Raw genomic sequence first — 19,197 nt, 5'->3', positions numbered from 1 at the left:
TGAATTGTGAGAAATAAATTCCTGTTTATTTCTATTTAAGCCACCCCGTTATTGGTATTTTATTCTGGCAGCCCAAGCTGACTAATACAATACTTTATTTTGTTGTTCAAACTTTTCTACATTTGGCCATTGGGAGCTGGTTGACTTGTCTTCCATACCCCTCTGGCATACCCCCATCATTGTGCTTTTTTTTTTCTTTAGACTAACTTTCTGGAACTAGAAGATGCTCCAGGTTCATTTAGTATATTTCTTGCCCCAGTCCTATTATCAGTCATTTCTCCAATGGTCCTGATTCTTTTAATTGGAGAATGGTGTTAAAAACCAAGATCCCTGGTGGCACAGTGGTTGAGAGTCCACCTGCCAATGCAGGGGACGCGGGTTTGTGCCCCGGTCCAGGAAGATTCCCACATGCCGTGGAGCGGCTAGGCCTGTGAGCCATGGCCACTGAGCCTGCGCATCCAGAGCCTGTGCTCCGCAACAGGAGAGGCCACAACAGTGAGAGGCCTGTGTACCGCAAAAAAAAAAAAAAAAAACCAAGATCTGGTGCTAAGTGTGCTCATTGCTACTAGGAGGTCATCAATTCTAGGCCTTTTCATCTGACAGAATGAAAGGATATATATGTGCACAGGATATATATGTGCAAGGATATATATGTGCATAGTAACCTGTGTATATTCACATAACTATAAATATTTTCATATGTAACCATCTATATTAATATTAAGCTAAACATGGGTTTATACTGTTGTCTCCAACTCTAATCTGTTACCTCCTTGTAGAGTACCCCTACTCCTTTCCTTGCTTATCTGTAACCTTTCTTCCACTCCCAATAGTGAGAAACCTGGCTTCTGCCATCTGCCACTCATTTACTTAATTTTTGAATTCTGGTATACATGTATAGCAGTATCAAAATTGTTAATCTTTACCCCTATGAGAAACAACTTTATTAACTAGAGTATAGTCCTCATCTTTTGCCTGTCATCTTACTGCCTCTAAAATATGGAATGCATCACAGATTTTCACGTCATCCTTGTGCCGAGGTCATGCTAATTTTCACGTGTCATTCTAATTTTAGTATATGTGCTGACAAAATGAGCACAATAATCAAACTTTTAACAAAGATGACAACATGACCACTGTAGGAAAGAAGAATATACTGTCTACACTCAGAACCTTTTAACATATCATTTCATTTCATTTACTTTGTAAATGTACTTTGTTGCATTTAAAGGAAAGAAGTCGCCCTCCCAACTTACATAAATCATCATAGTATTGAATTATTTGTGAAATAGCAAAATGTTCATATTTTAAACTGTTTTGAAAAACATCTAGATTCAATACTTTCCTTGTTTACTTCAATAATGAGTAAATAAGAATCTTTGGCAATTAGCAACCTAATTGTTCACATCAGTGAGGGACTACTAATGGAATTTAAAAATCTAAACAGTTTGTCTTTTTAAAAAATTATATTAAGCATCCTTCCTTCCTCATCGTTTTTCCACATTGCTTTCATTATCAGTTTGTAAATTTATGCCTTTTTAAAACAGAGGTAGTATTTAGATAAACTTTCCTCCAGCCCCCTCTCAAAGGTTGCTGATTATGAGCTATGTTGACTTATTTATTAAAATATAGTAATAAGTAAAGAATGTCCTTGCCATCTACCTAACTATACTATCCCTGGCTTCACTTAAAATTTTTTCCAGCTTTATTGAGGTATTATTGGCAATTAAAAATTGTATATGTTTGAGGTTTACAATGTGATGTTTTGATATTTGTATACATTGTGAAATGATTATACAACCAAGCTAATTAATATATCTATTACTTCAAAAGATTCAATTATCACATTACTTGTGATGTACTTTCTTAGCAAATTTCAAGTATACAATACATTATTATTAAATATAGTCACCATGTACGTTAGGTCAGCAATAATAAAAATGATAATATTTTAATTGAAGTACAACTTATAATGGCTGTAAGTTTTTACACATTTAATTGCATATGTTTAACCTTTACCAGAAAAACCCTTATTTTTATTAAATATCATAAATTATGCTTTACTTTACCATTAAAAGATTTTAGATGACCAAATCACATAGGAATATCCAGTTTTTAAAATACAGAGGAATATTTCTGATTGGGAAAGAGAAAACCAATTTTATTTTATTTATTTATCTTTTGCGGTACGTGGGCCTTTCACTGTTGTGGCCTCTCCCGTTGTGGAGCACAGGCTCCAAACACACAGGCTCAACGGCCATGGCTCACGAGCCCAGCCGCTCCGCAGCATGTGGGATCTTCCCGGACCGGAGCACGAACCTGTGTCCCCTGCATCGGCAGGTGGACTCTCAACCACTGCGCCACCAGGAAAGCCCGAGAAAACCCATTTTAAAGTGTGTGTGTGTGTGTGTGTGTGTGTGTGTGTGTGTACTATTTAACTTCTTTCTCTTAAGTGAGCATTGCTAGCTGTAACTCTGTATTTCTTTAAATGTGGTTGGGCTCACCTTAAGTGGAGAAATTGGAAATTATTACAAGACAGTGAATTATTTTACAATGGTTTTCTAAACAATAATCACCAAAATAAGTAGTGATTGAGTCATTACTTTAGCCATATTTCCCAAAAGCTGGGTTCTTTTTAAAGATGAAAAACACATGAATAGTTTTTCTTCATAGAACCTGTTGCCATAAAAAAATACCACAGCCTGGGTAGCTTAAACAACAGAAATTTATTTGAAGGCTGAAATCCAAGATCAAGATGTTGGCAGGTTTGGTTTCCTCTGAGGCCTCTCCTTGGCTCGCAAATGCCAGCCCCGCCTTCTTCCTGCCTCTTCCCGTGGTTGTTCCTTGCACACTCCTGGTGTCTCTTCCTCTTCTAATACAGACACCAGTCATACTGGATTAGGGCCACCCCAATGGCAGCTCTGATCAGCTCATGCAGGCCTTATCTGTATATACAGTTACATTCTGAGGTACTGGGGGTTGGGACTCAACACATGAATTTTGGGGGGACACACATAACATAACAGAACATTTTGTGTGACTTTTGGAAATCAGGCTCTGTCTTGTGTTTGCCATTGCTTTTAATTGTAATTATGAAACTCTTTTATCTTAGAGAATATTTGAAGTTGGACCCCAGAAGCAAAGTGATAGTTGGCAACTGTGTTGTCTTTTATTGCCCTTTCTTGTTCTCTTCCAGAGAAGTGATTCTCTGTCTTTTTCAGGGAGGCATGGACAGCTTTGAGAATCTGATGAAAGCTGTCATGTCAGTTAACTTTGACTAAGGACCTCAAAACTTAGTGGTTACAATAACCTTTTTATTCTTCTTCTTCTCAATATACTGTGCGCTGGCTGGATTGAGCTGGGATTGCTTATCTGTGTTGTCTGGGCTCACCTGTGCATTGTGGTCACCTGGTTTTCAAAGGCTTCACTGATGGATGTGGTGGTAGAGTGGCTGTGGGTAGGGGTGCTGGAGGTAACTGAGCCATGTGATGCTCATCTTCCAGCAGGCAAGCCTGGGCTCAATCACCTGCTTGTGATTGTAGGGTTTTCAAGAGCAGGAAGAGAGAGCAAGCCACAAAGAGTAAGTGCTTTTCCATTCTCTCCTTGCATCACTTTTCCTGATGTCTTCTTGGCCAAAGCAAGTTATATGGTTAAGCCCAGATTCAAGGGGTACAAAATAGAGTCCATCTTTTATTGGGAGGAGTGGCACAGCCATATTGCAAAGGGGCATGCCTGTGGGGATGAAAGGAGTGTGTGGTCTCTAGTGAGATGAAGGAAGAGATGGAGTGATGAGAAAAATAAACTAAGTAAATTCTACTCTTACAAGAGTTTTCCTCTACACTGAGTAGTTATCTTTTGAGGAAAAATGAAGGCTGTCCTCCAGAGAAGTACAGACACTGGCTGTTGAGAGTGAAAGCACACAGGAAACAGGAAATGGAAAAGAGATCTGAGGGGGTGATGGGTGGAGCACTCACAGCACCTGCTTCCTGAGCTTTTGGAAATATGAAATCTTCTGAGTTCTCAGTAGATTAAAACATGAGCCATTTGTGTGGAGCCAAGGACATTTTTTTGTTGAAGACATTTTTTTCCTTTTATGGCATTTTTTAATGTGAGCAGTTGATCGAGTGACAACAGGGGACACTTTTATACACTTAGGACCAGTAGAGCCCTGGAAATCACCCTGGATTCCCCCATTGCCATATTATTGAACTCAAAGACAGTACCTATGGAAATGCGTAACTGAGAGATCTTGAAATCTCACTTCTTCTGTAAATACATAATGTAAATCTTAAACCAGGAATCATTTTCCATAATCTCACAAGAATTGCAACTCCTTGGTTATTCTTAACAGCCAATACTTGCTCTGTACTGATACCAATTTATGAGTTTCTTTATATCTTAGTCCACTGCCCAAGTTAACCATTAATTCCTACTCCATTAATTTAGAGGGTTGAGCACAGTCCTAAATACATACTTTAGAACTGAATCATCAAACTACTTAATTTAGGGTGTGTGTGTGTGCTGAGTGCTTTTAACACTTTGCTGAGTTTCAGTCTACAAATATGAGAGAGGAAACTTCTATCAGTTCAAAATATCCAAGGGAACTACCCACCCCTCCACATTAAAAAAAATGTCAAGCCCATAAACCCTCACAGCTTAACTTCATTTAAAGGCTGACAGCATCCTTATTCAGACTAGATATGAAATTTCAGAAGAGATGAACATGATGTAAGTTGTCATTTTCTGCAACACATTTAAATATGGTCTTGCTTCCTACTTTATAAGCTAGCATTGAATAGCAAAGGGATGGTGCTATGTCAGTCAATTTTGCTCATAATAATGCTGCATAACAAATCACCATGAAATCTCAGTGGCATTCAACAATAAGCATTTATTGTCAGACTCACAGGTCTGTGGGTCTCCTGGGCTGGGTCTCCTTCAGGCTGCAGGTTTATGTGTGCAGATCTGCTCCATGTGTCTTGTGCTGGGCCTAGGCTGGGCTATCCTAGCTACCTGGGATACGATGTTCTTTTGGACAGAAGCTCCTGTAGGGACAAATGGAAGCACTCAACACCTGTTAAGACTGAGGCCCTGATCTGTTGCACTGCCACTTCCACATTCCACGGGCCAACACAACAAAAGCAAAGGCAGGAGTGGGTAGCAAACACTGCCCACCAAGAAGAAGGAGTGGGGTATTCAAAACCTCCAGAATAGAGAGAACTGGGGCCAGTCATTCCGTCTACCACAGAGGGGTAGTTGTTTCTGGAAGTAAAAGGACATTTAATAGGAGTTGTTTATTGACATTTATTGCTTAAATTAGATTTGCTTCGTTGTGCTTCTTGATTCACCTGAGTCTGAGAGAATTCAAAGATACATCTTAATATGTTTACTTGAAATGATGATCGAGTTTCCATTTTTTTCTTATATCTCCAACTATAGCTTGAAAATTGAACTTTTTTCTGTACTGACTTCTCCCTTTTTCATTGTGCATTAACATCCTTATTTTAATTCAGCCCTGAGGTGCTGAAGAGTGAGCCATATGGGGAGAAGGCTGATGTCTGGGCAGCAGGCTGCATCCTTTATCAGATGGCGACTCTGAATCCTCCCTTCTACAGCACAAACATGCTCTCCCTGGCCACAAAAGTAAGCAACCTTGGAAGACAAAAGGGTCTCATGTTGCCAAAAACACCATTCCTTTTCTTCTTAAGTAGAACCTTTGTGATTTTAATAAAACTGTCACTTAAAAGCAGTCATTGTTTTATTAACCACATGATCCAGTTTATTTTTCCTCCTTTCTTCTAAATCTACATCATGTGCTATGGCACATTTCCCCTTATAATTGTCTTCAATTTATCATAGAAAATTATAAAAATAAATATATCAAACTGCTTTTGGTCTTTTTTCTTAATTGTGGTTTGAACTGCCCTCAATCTATCATATTGTATTATCCTACACATCATTTATTATGAATCTGAGGTTAACTTTAACTCAGCTTGAAGAATACAGTTCTATGCTCAAGAACAGTTTAATTAATGCTAATTTTTAATTTGCTGGGATATTTTTGTTTCTGATGAAAATATGTGCATGAAATTATGATGCTTGTTAAGTAACTCTTGTGTCGTGGCCAAGTATCACCACTCAAAGGTACCTGTGGCTCCTTTACTTCCATCATTCTAGTCTGTTTATTTTGCAGATAGTGGAGGCAGTATATGAACCAGTACCAGAAGGCATCTATTCTGAAAAGGTGACCACTATCATCAGCAGGTAATTAGTCTCATAACTTCAAACCTATAGGGATTATCAAGAAATACCTCATATCTACGCAAATTCACTATGTAAATATTAAGAGGAAGAGGAAGGGCTCTCAAATAATCCAAAGCTAGAAAAATATTTGTGCATCACCAGTCATAGGGACCATTTGGAAGCCAACCAAGTGTCCAAGAGGAAGTAGTACATTCACTTGAAATATTATGCAACCATTAGATTGATTATTCAGAAGGCTTTATATCAACCTGTAAAGTAAGTATGATCTGCTAAATAGACATTTCTCCAAAGAAGGTATATAGATGGTCAAGAGGCACATGAAAAGATGTTCAACATCACTAATTATTAGAGAAATGCAAATCAAAACTATGAGGTAATCACCTCACACCGGTTAGAATGGCCATCATCAAAAAATCTACAAACCATAAATGCTGGAACGGGTGTGGAGAAAAGGAAACCTCATACACTGTTGGTGGGAATGAAAATTGATACAGCCACTATGGAGAACAGTATGGAAGTTCCTTAAAAAACTAAAAATAGAACTACCATATGATCCAGCAATCCCACTCCTGGGTATATATCCAGAGAAAACCATAATTTGAAAGTGTACATGCACCCCAATATTCACTGCAGCACTATTTACAATAGCCAGCACATGGAAGCAACCTAAATGTCCATTGGCAGAGGAATGGATAAAGATGTGGTACATATATACTATGGAATATTACTCAGCCATAAAAAAGAAGGAAATAATGCCATTTGCAGCAACATGGATGGACCTAGAGATTGTCATAATGAGTGAAGTAAGTCAGACAGAGAAAGACAAATATCATATGATAGCGCTTATATGTGCAATCTAAAAAAAATGGTACACATGAACCTGTTTACAAAACAGAAATTGAGTCACAGATGTAGAAAACAAACTTATGGTTACCAAGGGGGAAAGGGAGGGGCGATAAATTGGGAGATTGGGATTGACATATACACACTACTATATTTAAAAGATAATAAATAAAAACCTATTGTATAGCATAGGGAACTCTATTCAGTGCTCTGTAATGACCTATATGGGAATGAAGTCTGGAGGAGAGTGGATATAGGTACATGTATGGTTGATTCACTTTGCTGCATAGCAGAAACTAATGCAACATTGTAAATCAACTATATGCCAATAAAAAATTAATTAAAAATTTTTTAATTAAAAAATGAAAACAAAAAAACAAGTATGATCTGAAACTAAGTAAAACAAACAAAATGTACAGGTACTTATAACTATGAAAAAAACATAAAATGTGCATGAATATGGAAAAGACTAGACAAGAACATATGAAACTGAAAAAGGCCATGTTAGATGATAAAATTGCAAGCATTTTTTCCTTTTTATTTTTAAGAAATATTTTAATTTTTCAAAGAAACTCAGAAAGAAGTGCTCCATATATCCATATAGTAGGAGTTTAATGAAAGTCCTTATCCCTATAGAGTCTCAAAGTTCTGCCCCCACAGGGCTTGTCCCAGCTCATCCCTAACCCTTCCCCTCCCACTTTCCCTCTGCTCCCTCCACTCCAACCACAGGGAGCTCCTTGCTACTGCTCTTCCCTTTTCCTGGCACTCTCTTCCCTCTGATACACACAGTGGCACAGGCCCTTACTTCCTCTGGTTTCTGAGGAAACTGGGTCTCTGAAAAATCAGGGCACCTGCCCTGATGCCCCCACAACCTCTCCAGACTCTCTTGTCCCCTTGACCAAGTTCACAGCATCCACCACCCCTAACACATTATACATGTGCATGCAGACTTGTTCTTTTATTGTCTCTCTTCCCCACCAGAATGAAAACTCCACAAGAATGGGGACTTTTTCAGTTTAGTTTATAGCTATTCAGTGCCCAGAGCAATGCCTAGTACAAAGTAGACCCTTAACAATTTACTGGTTATATGAATAAATGACTCATTTACCTGGCTGATCGTTATTTCTGGACCATTTTACGACCTTAAATTGGCCCAAGATTACTACTCTGCCCCATCAAGCTGAGTCAAATCCTTATTGTGATAATAGAAATCCTAGGGTCACCCCAGATGGAAACTTTATCTATCCCCTTGCCCAATTCCTTTAAATCTCAATTCTGTATCTATCCTAGCTCTTGGCACCACCTCTGATGCAATGTAATAAGCATATTTTTATGGCTATGCCCCTTTCCCTTTTATTTTCTCCTTCCAGCCCATTGTTTAGCATTAATAGATACTCCTCACGTTTGTGGGATTATATCTTGAATCTTACCTTGCTCAGCCCAATGCTGCCCTACAATATTAAGTGCCTCAGGCCCAGCTGGGGCTGAATTTCACTAACTGTGGACTCTGAGCAGACAATTTGACTATTCTTTCAGCAGCTCTGTTTCCTCATCTGGTAAAATGGGGATCGTAATAGTACCAACCTTATCAAGCTCATATGATGATTATAACATGCAGATCACTTAGCATAGAGCTTTGGCAAATGGTAAATCTTGAGCAATGTTGGCAGTTATTATTATAAATATTGTGGGAAATGAGCTGAAACCCCTTTCTAAATCATCTAAATTCCGCGTTACACTAGATCCACCCTACTGCTAATGAATCCATACAAATGTATTTAAACTGCTCATCTCCTGTTATCTGCTATTTGTTTTCTGGAAAGTGCCTTAAAAATTCAAGAAGTCTCCAGAGAGGTCAAGACAAGAATACCAGAGTTACTCATTTAATTTCTCCTTTTCTTAGGTATTTGAGTGCCACGAAAAATAGGAGAGGGTAGTGCAGAGAAAAAGTACAGAGACATTATTCTGATTTTGTGGCGTTGGGCAAACAGGACAATAATTTGCTTATGACAGGCTTCCTGGCTATTGGTGTCCACGCCTCTTGGAGCTAGGAGGTTAGTGGAAAAGTCAGATATCAGCATTATCATGAAAAGGTTAAGAACATCAATAGGTTCTAGAATTGAGTGGATTCTAATCCCCACTCTTCCACTCACCTTAACCTTCCCAAGACCCACTTTCCTCATCTGTGATATATAGGTAGCAATAGTAACTACTCATGGCTTGCTTTGAAGCCTAAATAAGATCATGCTTGTGATGGTCTTAGCACAGTTCCCAGCATGTAGTGAGCCCTCAATTAATTTAGGTATTGTTATTAATAATGTTATTATTTATGGAATGAAGTATATAAAAATTATGATAAATTTGATGAAGGATGGTAAAAGGGGCAACGAGAGATTACAGAAGGACTTGGTCTAGTTTGGGGATTTGGGAAAGATTTTCTCTGAAGAAAGGACATGTAATCTGAGACCTGAACTTCACTACTTCTCAAATAGTAAACAGAGTGGAAAAAGCATTTCATAGACCCACATCTCTGAAGGCTTTCCTGAGCAAAAGAGCTTGTTAATTTGAAGAATTGAAAAAAGTTGGAGATGCAGCATGTCAAGTAAGGGAGAGAATAGCCAGCAAATGGACCTGGGAGGCTGACAGGACCCAGGTTGACAGGTTCTACAGGCCACACTGAGGGTTTTGAATTTTTATCTCCAGTATTGAGGAGAGGACTGAAGGGTTATTAACAGATTGAGACATAGTGAAAATTTCTTTAGCAGAGATCATTCTGGCTGATCTCCAGGGAATAGACTGAAGGGAATGAGAGTGGGAAGGAGAACCAGGTTCAGCTGTCCACTGAGAGATGATGGAGGCTTTGACTAGAGTGGTGGTGTTGATGGAAAGAAGTGGGTTGTTCCCACTGTGGGCTGGAATTTGAGTCAACAAGTTTTGGAGTACAATCGTAAGATGTTTAAAAAATACTTCAGTTAACTGGGAAAATGGAATGGCATCGAGAATATGAAAACAATTGGATTTATTATGTGGAACCTCAGCAAATGGAGCCAAGACCATGGAATGGAAGTTCTGGGGTGGGGCCAAGGTGAGCTCGCCATTAGGAAGTGTATGTCAGAATTAGAGCTATCCACAGTGGAGCAGGCTGCTGATGGATGGTGAGTTCCCTGTCACCAGAGTGTTTAAGAGGATGAATGAACACTATTAGGGGACTCCAGATGAAATGTTCTGAGTACACTTTTAATTCAAAATACTAAGGTGCCATAATTAGTAGGAAATGACAATTTAATTTTAAAGCTGACTACAAATTAAGATTGCAGTATGCAGCCTATAACAGATATAGTTTTCATTTAAAGTTATGCAAGACAGTGGGTTCACATTGTGAAGTTTTATCTTTAGAAAATTTGACATAAAACCAAAATCAGTTGTGAGTTGCATGCAATTACATACTTGAATTGCTTTGGATTTTCAGTCTTTAAAAATTAAGTTTCAGGGACTTCCCTGGTGGTGCAGTGGTTGAGAATCTGCTTGCCAATGCAGGGGACACGGGTTCAAGACCTGGTCTGGGAAGATCCCACATGCCTCGGAGCAACTAAGCCCGTGTGCCACAACTATTGAGCCTGCGCTCTAGAGCCTGCAAGCCACAACTACTGAGTCCACGTGCCACAACTACTGAAGCCCACATGCCTAGATCCTGAGCTCTGCAACAAGAGAAGCCACCGCAATGAGAAGCCTGCGCACCGCAATGAAGGGTAGCCCCTGCTCGCCGCAACTAGAGAAATCCCGCGCGAAGCAATGAAGACCCAACAACGAAGACCCAATGCAGCCAAAAATAAATAAATAAATAAATAATTTTAAAAATTAAGTTTCAAAAGAACTAGGGAACAAATACAATTTCCTGTTTTCTTACCTTAGCAGACTTTTAAATTGGGAGAATAACTTAGTAACCCTGAAGAGTTTGAGGCAGAAAATAAATATATTTTACTGCTCTGCTCAGTACCAGCATTACTATTTTTACCTTCCAGTACACTGTTAAGAGAATGTTATCTATTTACTTTCTAAAGTAAGAACTTGCTTTAGAGTAAAGGAAGGACATTTCCTTTTATGCACACAATATTCCCATTGCCTAAGTTTTCTCTGTCTGTGCTTGGTTGCATAAGCTCTCTGGCACTTTGTTTCAGAGGCAGTCATAAGGACTAAAGAAGTTAGTTTTGGCTAGTTCTAAGGACAAGTGGATCTTTGCATTTTCCATCCTATCTTCAACTCTTTGTTTCTTTTCTTTTTTTTTTAAGATTTAATTTTATTTAATTTTGGCTGCGTTGGGTCTTCGTTGCTGCGCGCGGGCTTTCTCTAGTTGTGGTGAGCAGGTAGGGCTATTCTTCTTTGTGGTGCATGAGCTTCTCCTTGTGGTGGCTTCTCTTGCTGTGGAGCATGGGCCTTAGGCATGCAGGCTCAGTAGTTGTGGCGCACGGGCTTAGTTGCTCCGCAACATGTGGGATATTCCCAGACCAGGGATGAAACCTGTGTCCTGTGCATTGGCATTCAGATTCTTAACGACTGCACCACTGGGGAAGTCCCACCTCTTTGTTTCTTAAAACATGAAACGAAGACAGTTGAACATTGTATCCCTTTACTTCTTTCATCTGGTTTCTCAGAGTAGAGTGGGGACGAAGTGGGTAGCATGAGTGGAATATCCCAGATTTTTTTTCTAAAACGTGATTTTATGCTTATTTGATTAGAGAATCATTAAAGCATTCAGTTGCTCTTAAGAATTTCTCTGAAATATCCAAGCAGGGAGGCATTTCACAGCAATGAGGATAAACTGGAACTTCTGGTAGGAGATATTCCTAAGATTCCAAAAGTGTATACCGAAATATTTTAGGTTATAGACAGGTAAATTCTTAGATGTTAGGCTTAGTTCATTTGTTCATTTGTTCATTCATTCATTTGCTGAGTACCCATCAGGACCCAGATTCCATTTTACATGCAGAGGAGATCATGGTGAAGGAGACACAGGTCCCTCCTCTCAACAAGTTTGCAGTTTCCAGTGGTGAAACAGACCATTATGATACAATGGTTACAGTAGTTTTACGTATTGAAATATAGACAGTGCAATGAGAACATGTAAAAGGGGGACAGTGAGTCTGTCTAAGGGTGTCCAAGAAGTCTTCCTAATGGAGACTTGGAAAAGAGTGGTAAGCACATAAGGGATGTGGTTTGGGAAAGAGTAGATACAATCAGCAAAAACCAAATTCAAGCAGAGTGAATAAAATAACCAAGAAATGGGGGCATAGGTGAGCCATGGGCTGTTTGGGAAAGAACAAGTAGGAGCATTTGGTGTGTTGCTGTGGGGGGAAGAGAGGGTGAGGCTGTGGAGGGAGGTAAGGGCTAGTTTAGGAGGAGCTTGTATCACATGCAGGGAGTTTTAATTTTGTCCTTTTGGGCCATGAGGGGATATTGAGGAATTCTGAGCAGAGGAGTGATGTCATCAGTTTTGGAATATTTTTCTGGTAGCACTTTACAATATGGATCAGAGGTGGACAAGAGATGTGCGTGTCATTTAGGAGACTGTTTCAGTGGTCCAAGCAAGTGATGATGAAATAGGCCAATAGCCATGGGATTAGAGGGGAATGATACGGATTTGAGAAATATTTAGGAGGTAGAAGCCACAGGCTTTGGTGTTGGTTGAATGAGGGAGGAGGTGGAAGAGAAAGAAAATTGTGGATTTTCTTTTTAATTTATTGGGCACTTTACAGGGATGGCTTCATTTAATCACCATACCAGCTTGATGTAGTAGATACTATGATTATCCCATTTTACAGATTATAGTCCCAGGCTATCTGGGATTTAGAAGCTAAACCTTACCCAAGATCAGAGTTAATAAAGGGCGAGCCAGGATTTAACCCCCAACAATCAGACCCAGAGCCTGCAGGCCTAATTATGATGCTAAACTGCATCTCCCAGGTGGTTCCTTTTCTGATGATGGCAAACATAGGAAGGGGAGTAGCTTTGGGAGAGGAGGAGATAACTAAATGCCAGAACAGAGGCCATTCTGAATTCCATTTACCATAATATATAACTGTATAATTTGTAAAACTAGCTTACATTGCTTTATTATTTAAAAAAATAAAAAGCTCAGCTGATAATTCAACTGACAGTACCTTGAATCAATTTAAATATCTGCAGACTAAGAATTTAGAACTTAGAATTCAGACTAAGACTTTAGAATATCTGCACTAATGAAAGGGGTTTTTGTAGTCATAATCAACACTTGGTCAACTGAGCATTTTTATCTGCTTTAATCCCTTTTGCTAATTAAGTGAACGTGAGGAACCAGATTTAATTAAAAGTGAAGTTGAACACTTAGCTTCTTTTGTGATTATAAGTGAAAGTAAGAAACTTGAATACAGTATTCAAGGTCATGAAATTCTTAATAATTTTATCTTTGAATTTGTGTTTTAGAAGTGAAGTCTGATGGGACAAGGAGCATGTGTGTTGGGGGCTTGGACCCTAGTGTACATGTGGTCCCTCCAGCTCCCTGGCTTAAGTTCTCAGCCACCTGATTCCAGCCCTCTGGGCCTCTGCCTGGCCTCTAGCTCCACCTTCCTGTCCCTGTCCCATTGCTGCTGCCCTCTACCTGGTATGGTGATTGGGTGTGTCACCAAAGGAGGACTGTGTTCCACCTTTATGCCTCACCCCCCATAGGATATGGAGGCAGGCAAGGAGATGGTCAGGGTGGAGTAGGTGCCCTGTTGTATCTGGGGTAGGACAAAGAAGAGGCCATCCCTGACCAGGCTGGTGGCACCCTGGCTTGTTTGGAGGGTGATTCAGTGGGGGCCTCTTGCTGGCCTCTAATCCAGGTACCAATTGCATCCTGCTGTCATGGAGGTTGCAATATCTTGGGGGGTTTCTTATCTACCATCAACTGGGATGCTGGACTATGGGAAGGGGAGATTGACTTCCTCACTCCCTGCTGGGGCCTCACAATTATGTGGGACACCCCCCAAATTATGTAGTTGGCCCTGTCTCCTCAATCTCTTGCCTTATTTTGTATATAATAAATGCATAGACTGAACTTTGTTAAGTAAGAATTCAGCAAATATGTCTGTCATAACCATAGTGCAAGCCCCCTTTGTTAGAACTTGAAAAAAAATAGCATAAAGATAAAGCATGAAATGATAATGACTTAAAATTTGATTAAGATGTGCATATTATACTCATGGTTATTAAAGTCAAGAAAGGAGAGAGAGATCAAAGTTGCAGATTAGGAGGATGCTGGGCTCACCTCCCCTCATCCAAACAACAGCTCTTGTTGAAATCAACCTGGGGACAAGCAGAACAGCTCTTCTGCAACCAAGGCTGTAAAGAAAGATCCACACGGAGTCCGGTAGGAAGGGAGAATGATGTGGTCGGGACCTTCACCCTTAGCAGGGACACAGGAGAGGAGGGGACATCACAGGCTCAGGGATCCTCCCTGGGGAGTGAGGGATTCCAGCCACACATTGGACAGCCCAGCCCTGGGATACAACACTGGGAAGACAAGCCCCTTACCTGGTTTGAAACCCAGTGGGGCTTACCAAAGGGCTGTAAGAAACTGGGCCTCTGCTGTTGAAGAGCACACAGACTTGCTTGCTCCCAGTCAAAGTGTGGAGGCAGCACATTGAAAACTGCCAGGGGCTCTGACCAGCTAGCCAGGGCTACTGCATTACACCCCCCGCCCACCCCTCACCTGGCTCCTGCTGTAGCCCATCTTGCTCCAACACTGCTCTCCACTAAGGCAGAGTGTGCCACTAACTACAAGAGTTTGCACACTTGGAGGGAACAGAGCTGGCTTGGATCCCAGCCCTGCCTCTGACCAGGGTGTAGGCAGCCATTGCCAGCACATGTGTCCCTGTGCACTCTTGGGAGGGAGCAAACTCAGCTCAGTAGTGTGATACCAACCCCTCCAGCCACAACCCAGCCTCTAGCCAAGCAAGCACATCAGGGATAAAGTGAAATCAGAAAAGAAGTACAGCCTTAAGCCCTCAGGCCCTGAATCTATACCCCAAACCAAGGCTGAGACTGCCATCACACCTGGAAGAAACCCAGATTCTTCAGGGCTCCTGCTCCAGCCCCTGTGGTTCTGACCGCACCCTTGACAGGGTGGTGATGGCCACTGACTGAGCAGAGGAGAAGCCCTAGCTTGCACCTGGCTCTGGACAAGAATCCCTAGCTTGCACCTTCTCTGCACAAGAAGCCTGTGTGCAAGCACAGGTCACTATCCACACCTCCCCTCCCAGGAAACTGTGCAGCCTGCCACTGCCAGGGTCCTGTGATCCAGGGACAACTTCCCCAGGAGAACGCATGGTGTGCCTCAGGCTGTTGCAACATCATGCTGGCCTCTGCTGCCACAGGTTCGCCCTCCATTTCGTACCCATCCCTACCCCCTGGCCTGAGTGAGCCAGAGCCCCATAATCAGCTGCTACTTTAAACCTGTTCTGTGTGGTGGGAACAGACACGCTCAGGCAACTTATATGCAGAGGCAGGGTCAAATCCAAAGCCGAACCCCAAGAGCTGTGTGAACAAAGAAGAGAAAGGGAAATTTCTCCCAGCAGCCTCAGGAGCAGTGGAATAAATCTCCACAGCCAACTTGATATACTCTGCATCACTGGAATACGTGAATAGACAAGAAATAATCCCAAATTTGAGGTGGTGGACTTTAAGAGCAATTGTAGACTTGGGGTTTGCTTTCTGTATATAATTTCTTTCTGGTTTTATGTTTATCTTAGTTTAGTATTTAGAGTTTATTATCATAGGTAGATTTGTTTATTGACTTAGTGGCTCTCTTCCTTTATGTTTTCTTTTTTTTAAATTTATATATATATAGTTTTTTTTCCTTTTTCTCTTTTTGTGAGTGTGTATGTGTATGCTTCTTTGTGTGATTTTGTCTGTATAGCTTTGCTTTTACCATTTGTCCTAGGGTTCTGTCTGTTCGTTTTTTTTTTTCTTTTTTAGTATAGTTTTTCATGCTTGTTATCATTGGTGGATTTGTTTTTTGCTTTGGTTGCTCTCCTCTTTCTTTCTTTCTTTCTTTTCTTTTTTTATTACTTTTTATTTTTTTCATTATTAATATTTTTTTAATTTTTTATTTTAATAACTGTATTTTATTTATTTTTCTTTCTTTCTTTCTTTTCCCATTTCTTTGAGCCGTGTGGCTGACAGGATCTTATTGCTCTGGCCGGGTGTCAGGCCTGTGCCTCTGAGGTGGGAGAGCTGAGTTCAGGACATTGGTCCACCAGAGGCTTCCCAGCTCCACATAATATCAAACAGTGAAAGCTCTCCCAAAGATCTCCATGTAAATGCTAAGACCCAGCTTCACTCAAGAATCCACAAGCTACAGTGCTGGACACCCTATGCCAAACAACTAGCAAGAAGGGAACACATCCCCACCCATTAGCAGAGAGGCTGCCTAAAATCATAATAAAGTCACAGGAACCCCAAAACACACCACTGGACATGCTCCTGCCCACCAGAAAGACAAGATCCAGCCTCATGCACCAGAATACAGGCACCAGTCCCCTTCAACAGGAAGCCTATACAACCCACTGAACCAAACTTAGCCACTGGGGGCAGACAGCAAAAACAACAGGAACTACAAACGTACAGCCTGTGAAAAGGAGATTCCAAACACAGTAAGAAAAGCAAAATGAGAAGACAGAGAAACACACAGCAGATGAAGGAGCAAGGTAAAAACCCACCAGACCAAACAAATGAAGAGGAAATAGGCAGTCTACTTGAAAAAGAATTCAGGGTAATGATGGTAAAGATGATCTAAAATCTTGGAAGTACAATGGAGAAAATACAGGAAACATTTAACAATGACCTAGAAGAACTAAAGAGCAAACAAACAATGATGAAGAACACAATAAATAAATTAAATTTTTTTAGAAGGAATGAGTAGCAGAATAACTGAGGCAGAAGAACGAATAAGTGACGTGCAAGATAAAATAGTGGAAATAAGTACTGCAGAGCAGAATAAAGAAAAAAGAATGAAAAGATTTGAGGATAGTCTTAGAGACCTCTGGGACAACATTAAATGTACCAACATTCAAATTATAGGGGTCCCAGAAGAAGAAGAGAAAAAGAAAGGGACTGAGAAAATATTTGAAGAGATTATAGTTGAACACTTCCCTAATATGGGAAAGGAAATGTCAAGTCCAAGAAGTGCAGGGAATCCCATACAGGGTAAATCCAAGGAGAAACATGCCAAGACACTTATTAATCAAACTAACAAGAATTAAATACAAAGAAAAAATATTAAAAGCAACAAGTGAAAAACAATAAATAACATACAAGGGGATCCCCATAAGGTTAACAGCTGATCTTTCAGCAGAAACTCTGCAAGCCAGAAGGGACTGGCAAGACATATTTAAAGTGAAGAAAGGGAAAAAACCTACAACAAAGATTACTCTACCCAGCAAGCATCTCATGCAGATTTAATGGAGAAATTAACACCTTTACAAACAAACAAAAGCTGACAGAATTCAGCACCACGAAACCAGCTTTACAACTTTAGCTTTACAAATGCTAAGGGAACTTCTCTAGGCGGGAAACACAAGAGAAGGAAGAGGCCTACAATAACAAACACAAAGCAATTAAGAAAATGGTAATAGGAGCATACATATCGAAAACTACATAAATGTAAATGTATTAAATGCTCCAACCAAAAGACATAGACTGGCTGAATGCATACAAAAAGAAGACCCGTATACATGCTGTCTACAAGAGACCCACTTCAGACTTAGGGACACATACAGACTGAAAGTGAGGGGATGGAAAAAGATATTCCATGCAAATGGAAATCAAAAGAAAGCTGGAGTGGCAATTCTCATATCAGACAAAATAGATTTTAAAATAAAGACTATTAGAAGAGACAAAGAAGGATACTACATAGTGATCAAGGGATCAATCCAAGAGAAGATATAGCAATTATAAATATATGTGCCCCCACATCGGAGCACCTCAATACATAAGGCAAATGCTAACAATCATAAAACGGGAAACCAACAGAAACACAATCATAGTAGGGGACTTTAACACCCCATTTTCACCAATGGACAGATCATCCAAAATGAAAATAAATAAGAAAACACAAGCTTTAAATGATACATTACACAAGATGCCCTTAATTGATGTTTATAGGACATTCCATCCAAAAATAACACAATACACTTTCTTCTCAAGTGCTCAAGGAATGTTCTCCAGGATAGATCATATCTTGGGTCACAGATCAAGCCTTTGTAAATTTAAGAAAATTGAAATTGTGTCAAGTATCTATTCCAACCACAACGCTATGAGACTAGATACAAATTACAGGAAAAAAATCTATAAAATACAAACAGATGGAGGCTAAACCATACACTACTAAATAACCAATAAATTACTGAAGAAATCAAAGAGGAAATTGAGAGATACCTAGAAACAAATGACAATGAAAACCTGATGACCCAAAACCTATGGGATGCAGCAAAAGCAGTTCTAAGAGGGAAGTTTATAACAATATGATCCTACTCCAGAAACAAGAAACCTCTCAAGTAAACAACCAAACCTTACACCTAAAACAACAAGAAGAACAGAAAAACCCTAAAGTTAGCAGAAGGAAAGAAATAGACATCAGATCAGAAATAAATGAAAAATAAATGAAGGAAATGATAGCAAAGATCAATAAAACTAAAAGCTGGTTCTTTGAGAAGATAAACAAAATTGATAAACCATTAGCCAGTCCCATCAAGAAAAAACCAGAGAAAACTCAAATCAATAGAATTAGAAATGAAAAAGGATAAGTAACAACTGACACTGCACAAATACAAAAGATGATAAGAGATTACTACAAGCAACTCTATGCCAATAAAATGGACAACCTGGAAGAAATGGACAAATTCTTAGAAGTGCACAACCTGCCAAGACTGAATCAGGAAGAAATAGAAAATATGAACAGACCAATCACAAGCACTGAAATTGAAACTGTGATTAAAAATCTTACAACAAACAAAAGCCCGGGACCAGATGGCTTCACAGGCAAATTCTATCAAACATTTAGAGAAGAGCTAATAC

General features: G+C 39.9%; 1 protein-coding gene and 1 non-coding gene across 2 annotated transcripts in view; one reads left to right on the top strand and one right to left on the bottom strand.

Annotated features, from left to right (window-relative positions):
• The window catches only part of NEK10 (NIMA related kinase 10), a 158,614-nt gene extending 152,776 nt beyond the window's left edge, over positions 1-5,838 (top strand). The window contains exon 25 of the mRNA XM_027088196.1: positions 5,514-5,838. Coding sequence (XP_026943997.1) covers positions 5,514-5,802 — 289 coding nt within the window. The 3' untranslated portion in view covers positions 5,803-5,838. The remainder of the gene's footprint in view (positions 1-5,513) is intronic.
• LOC113610342 (U6 spliceosomal RNA) lies at positions 994-1,099 on the bottom strand. Its single transcript, XR_003429051.1, has one exon. It is a non-coding gene; the product is annotated as a U6 spliceosomal RNA (small nuclear RNA).
• Positions 5,839-19,197: the final 13,359 nt, after the last annotated feature.

This window comes from Aethalodelphis obliquidens, unplaced genomic scaffold (assembly GCF_003676395.1).
Source record: "Aethalodelphis obliquidens isolate GAN/ISIS:26980383/991018 unplaced genomic scaffold, ASM367639v1 scaffold62, whole genome shotgun sequence".
NCBI lineage: Eukaryota > Metazoa > Chordata > Mammalia > Artiodactyla > Delphinidae > Aethalodelphis > Aethalodelphis obliquidens.
This window is presented reverse-complemented; position numbering and strand designations above follow the sequence as displayed.